At 39.4% G+C, this 5,760-nt stretch overlaps 1 protein-coding gene across 1 annotated transcript; it reads left to right on the top strand.

The window, feature by feature from the left end:
• Positions 1–895: 895 nt before the first annotated feature.
• LOC118747139 lies at positions 896–4,641 on the top strand. Its single transcript, XM_036481128.1, has 3 exons — positions 896–1,165; positions 1,232–2,716; positions 4,480–4,641. Exons 1-3 carry the CDS (start codon positions 929–931, stop codon positions 4,639–4,641), a joined length of 1,884 nt encoding a protein of 627 aa, XP_036337021.1. The 5' UTR covers positions 896–928.
• The last annotated feature ends 1,119 nt before the right edge of the window (positions 4,642–5,760 follow it).

The following is a 5,760-nucleotide window of genomic DNA, read 5'->3' as shown; positions in this document are numbered from 1 at the left end:
ACTGCTCTAGCAACTCAGGTTTTTACTAGATATAACATTCGTTTTTATTGAAACAGTTTGGCCCAAAATTTTCACCAAAAATTGGCGTTCACGATTTCCAGTGACATTTCTTTCTACTTAGATTATGGTTTGATGGTCGCCAGAAGGCATATTTCCATTGCCGTCTTAAATAACCTAACCGTTATGCCCCTGGAGAAGTGCTTGAAATTCTCCAATGTTTTGGCGTTTCATAGCACGATTAATCGCACAACGAACTAAATTGGAAGAACTTTTTCCGCTTCACTCCCTGGCGACAACAATAATGCGTTTCGAGGGTGAATCTGTATTGTATAGTAAGTAAGTGGTTGTTTTGCAAAGGGTGAGTATCGTTATTCCACAGAAATCCAATTATACATAGACTTGCTTCAGATATGAATTACCTTAAATGTATTTTTAAGGGGCGCAATACTTCTGGTAGAGAATCACCTCTTGACAATTTAATGCTGGTGTTTCCGAATGAAACCTTAACACATAGTAATATTGTGGGTCGATGAAATTGGACATTCACGGAACTTTTTCTCACTCGACGATTTTTAGTAAGGGGGCGTCCATAAATCATGTGACCACTTTAGGGGGAGGGGGGGGTTAGGTAAATGATCACTATCGATCACGTAGGGGGGGGGGGGGGGGGGGGGGGGGGGGGAGGTGTTTCGTATTATCACGTGATTTGCTTTAATCTCAATAATAACCACATTTCCCTTTCTATTAAATATTTTGCATATGGCAATCATATCAGCTGACTGAGAGCGTAGTCGATAAATATGTATATATGTATTTATGTAAAAAGTTTCAAAATATAACCGAAAACTTGCAAGTCGTGTCGCGTAGAACCCATTCCAATTCTTATTCAAACTCTTCCTATGATTTAAGTTCAAAAAGTTATGGTGAAATGAATTCCAATCTTCACTTGCAGCTATTTCGTGCATATGTTGCACGACATACAAATAAAACAAAAGCAGCGTGCCAGGAAAGTACAAACATCTTCTGGAGAGATGCTAAAAAAACTTGTACAGACAAAACTGATTTCGAAAGCATTATTTTAAATAAAATTAAAGAGCTAAAGCAGTCAACGACAAAAGTTAAGATCACCAATATTGCCCAGTACTTCCAACACCCCAATGAAAAGGTGATGACAGATTTTAGTTTATTAAAAGTTTGTAATAGTAATGCATTATTGTATTATGCATTTCAGAACAATGATAAAGAAACGCCTCAACTGAACGATAGTTCTACCCCCGCAATTGAACCCGACTGCAGCCAGAGTGAAACCGCAGACGTAGTTCAAAATAGCAAGGACTCTGAAGAGTTTACTACGCCAATTTGTCGTAATACCCCAGCGCAGGACGTTCTGCGGAATCAAATTTCTTTACTGAAAGCTGAATACAATGTGGCATTGCTCCGTGGAAAATCAAACGAAATTTCTAAAATCAAAAAACGTATTGAGTCTTGTAAAAAACATCTCCGAAGAAAAAAGCTTCACGCTATTCACTCCAAAAAGCATAGGTTAACTCTTAAATCGAAACTAGCAGAAATAAGTGCAAATAATGTCGACGCAGCCAATGTAACACATAGTACTCCAGGCCGTCCTCGTATTGAATGTAAGCAGCCTGAGTTACTCAAAACAATTGTCGACATAGCCATGTTTGGTGCTTCTGCCAACGAACGTCGGCGAAGTGAAATTGTACGGAGTTGTCAAACCTTAAGCGACCTTCATGAAAAATTGTTACATCTCGGTTACCAAATATCTAGAAGCGCGACATATTTGCGATTAATGCCAAAAAATTGTAAAACGTCGGAAGGAAAAAAGCACGTTGTTACCGTACCTGTTAAATTGAGTCGGCCAGAGGCTGATCATCACAAAAGCCATTTGGACCAGCACTTCTGTGTCGCTACAATTAGATCGTTGGAAACGCTGGCAAGTATTCTAGGCCCGCTGCAAGCATGCTTTCTATCGCAAGATGATAAAGCTCGTGTACCAATAGGTTTAGCAGCTGCTAACAAGCAGGCACCTGTCTTAATGCATATGGAGTACCGCGTTTCGCTTCCTGATCACGATTGGATGATAGCCGCCAGACACAAGTTGATACCTAGCGTTTATGCTGCATGTTTAATACAAAATGGCAAAATAGGACGTCCGGAAGCAGTAACCTACTCTGGACCATCTTATATTGCCATCAGAAGTGGAAAGCACTCGTCATCGACCGCATCCACACATGCATTTGATTTTGAAAAACTTATCACATTAACTCAATTCCGAAATGTCATAAAAGATAATTGTGGACGTGTTAAGCCGGTTATTTTTGTGTCTTCTGACGGAGGCCCGGATGAAAATCCTAGATACCCCAAGGTGGTTGCACATGCAATTCATCACTTTCAAAAACATGACCTCGACGCTATTTTTATATTCACAAACGCACCTGGTAGAAGCGCCTTTAATAGGGTTGAACGCAGAATGGCTCCATTAAGTCGGGAATTGGCGGGGGTAATACTACCTCACGCTTCTTTCGGCAACCATCTAGATGGAAATGGGAAAACTGTTGATCCAACATTAGAGAAGATAAATTTTCGTAAAGCTGGTGAGGTGTTAGCTGAAATATGGAGTGGTATGGTCATCGACAGCTACGAAGTATTTGCAGAGTACATTAAAGCAGATGCTAGAGCTGAAAATTTTGTTCCGGTATTACCATGTACTAAGTGGTACAGCACACACGTTCGAGAAAGTCAGTATATGCTTCAAATAGTTAAATGCACTAATATCGATTGCTGTGGACAAATGCGGAGCTCCCTACTTCAAATTTTACATCACCGCTTTTTACCTCCTCCATACCCTCTTCTGCAAACACCTAGTGGCCTAATTGTCCCAAAACCTGACGCGCATGATGGAAAACATTTCGCGCCTTTACTTTTAAGACTATCGTTGGGATCGAAACATTTAAATTTTGATATAAATAAAATGGCCTACGACTTCTTTTGTCCAACCATAAAAGGGTTGATCACCGAACGCATGTGCATTAACTGCAGCTATACTTCAGCTCAAAAAAAGGTCTGCATAATCATCTTCAGTCTTTGCATAAAAAGAAAAGAAATTTTGAACCAATACGTTCGTTAAGGATCCTTAATCGTCGTCCAGCTGAAGTTCTGTGTATTTTAAATGGAAGTGAGGGAACAAATGTGGTAGAGTGGCACGATGAAAATGATATTGTTGATGATGACGTAGAGCCAGCGCCTATAGATGAGAAGCTTTCTATCGTTAGTGTAACTGACGTATGTGCAAACCCATGGCTTGATGCATAATCAGGTTATTTAAAAAATGTTTCCCTGGCTAAGACGCACTACCTTAACTCAAATGAATTTTTGTACTTTTTATGTTACGTATTTATTGTATTTATTTTTAATGAAGTGTTAAATGAAAATTTTAATTTTTCTGCTTAGAGCAAAAAAACCTTTTAATTTCTCAGTAAATAATCACGCGATTTTCGCGGGGGGGGTTCGCATAACATCACCATAGATCACTATGGGGGGGGGAAGGTCCCAAAATGTAAAAAAAATGATCACGTGATTTCTGAACGCCCCCTAATGTCTCGACTCCAGCGCAACTTGGCGGCTCTTTTTTTTTGCAGTAGTGTTGCCCTTATCATCACCAATGCATATCCAGAATATGAGCCATATCGAAACATAAATACGTTTTTTAGTAATAACTCGACTCCAGAGCCACCTGGCGGACAAATTGTTTTACAGAAATGTGTCCCTTTACAATACCAATACATATTGACGGGTTAAACTGCCAATATAGTAAACTATACAGGGACCCACTCAAACACACACAAAATAGATCGCTACAGATAGGTTAAAGGCGCCACATTTTTTCCATTGCTTTGCGGCGCCTTAAAACTTCTTTCGAACTGTAAAACAATAATTCAATTATACTCTATGCTTCGGACCATAAATGCGATATTTTCGAATATATATATCGGTCCCTAGTCCACCTACTCGAATTAATATCGCAACCACCTGAAAGCCATTAACAATCAAAATTTCCTTTTCTATTTAGTATCGTTGTCAAGCAATTAATGGCTTAGTATTTACCTGTGTTTCTGCTACGTACTTTGTGGGATGCTATTCTGGAAACCCATGACAAAACTGTCCATTTCTTAGCTGTCAATAAAATTCGAACTAAGCCTTTAGAAGTGGGATTGGGCTATGTTCTAAAAATCTGTTTCACTTGAAAGTATAGAAAAATATCGCTGAGTCAAAAACTACATCATTTGTTGTGTCCTTAAATTATTCTCGTACATATTAAAATTAGCATTACTCTTTCTTTACCAACTCTTCATTCTTGTTAGAGCAACTGTGCAATGTGGGTCAGCAATACATACATATGTACATATGTATGTACTAAATAGATTTAACACGAAACAAATGCTCTCTTAACTTTCACAGGCCACAAAAGTTCATAAAAGAAGTAATAAAATTCTCTTTCCTCAGTGCAGCTGCACTTATGAAAACATACTGCTACGTAGAAAGAATTACACCATTGCACCCGAAGCACAATGTTACACACCGCCTAAAGAAACATCAATATTTGTAGGAGTAAACATGTAAACAAACGAAACAAAATAAACCAGCGAAACGGAATAAAACAGTGGTGTTGTAATATAAAATAAACTACACACAAATAAGCAAGTGGAAAAGCAATTAAAATGTGTTTTTGAAGTAAATAAATATTTGAATGCGCGGAACTGCATTAGTAAGTATAAAAAGCAGGTCAGGTATGCGCATTTGTCTGCCTGAAAAAGGCCAAATCTTTTCAATCAAAATTTTTTCAATACTTATCTATCTATGGTTCATAGTTTCGAGAAAAGTCTCCGAGTATCTGCTTTGGATTTTCTTATTAGTATAACCAATAGATTCTTTTTACCCAGTATTTGTCCTGCTTTGCGCTGTCACCGCTTAAGCGACTTTGGTTGAGCTCAACATATCACCCCCGCCCATCCTTCTATTTAGCTGACAATTAAAGACCCCAGTAAGTATTTGGCAATAGTTTTGCATATTATGCTTGTATGAATGCGCAATGTTGAGGAAAGCGTGAAGAAGGCCAGTAAAGCCCCTTCTGTATAAAAAATAGGTGCTACACAGCAATATCCAGACCAATATTGCTCTATGGCGCTTTGGTCTGGTGGAAAGCCTCAAAAAAGTCATCATATCTTAGGCCAATAGAGAAGGTTCAGAGCCTCGCGGCACTTTGTATCACGGGACCGCTGAGGTCCACTCCAATGGCTGCTCTTAGCCCATTGACCTATTATCGGAAAACCGTGATGTTAAATCCCCAGCTAGCCTAACGGCCATGGGGTATTTCAATTTCAAAACCTTTGGGCACAGCTCAATTGGGGCGGCACTTACTACATGGCACCTAGCTTTAAATGGGAACAAAAGTTTCGCACAACAATTGAGGACACGGACGGATGTAAAATGGTAACGGGTGTGGGGGCCAGGATTTACTGCCGGGAACTGAATGTCAGGCGGGCAGTAAGTTAGCTGACCATTGCAGCATATTTCAAGAAGTAGTTTTTGCAATGAGGCTAGCAGCAGAGCTAGCCTACACCGAAACGACAATCAACTCAAAAGTAGACCTATACGTAGACAGTAGGGCGGCATTAAGGCAGTTACCTCATGTGGTATTTCATCCATAAATGTCCTTCGCTGCCGTGAAACCATTGACAA

Source organism: Rhagoletis pomonella, unplaced genomic scaffold, assembly GCF_013731165.1.
Source record: "Rhagoletis pomonella isolate Grant_MI unplaced genomic scaffold, Rhpom_1.0 Rhpom_scaffold_00011, whole genome shotgun sequence".
Classification (NCBI taxonomy): Eukaryota; Metazoa; Arthropoda; class Insecta; order Diptera; family Tephritidae; genus Rhagoletis; species Rhagoletis pomonella.
The sequence above is the reverse complement of the archived record's forward strand: the minus strand, read 5'-3'. Positions and strand labels throughout refer to the sequence as shown.

Coding starts and splice junctions, on each gene's coding strand:
- LOC118747139 (XM_036481128.1), top strand. CDS start 929: ATGAATTCCAATCTTCACTTGCAGCTATTTCGTGCATATGTTGCACGA. Junction 1,166..1,231: donor TCCAACACCCCAATGAAAAG/GTGATGACAGAT, acceptor TATGCATTTCAG/AACAATGATAAAGAAACGCC. Junction 2,717..4,479: donor GAGCTGAAAATTTTGTTCCG/GTATTACCATGT, acceptor TAACTTTCACAG/GCCACAAAAGTTCATAAAAG.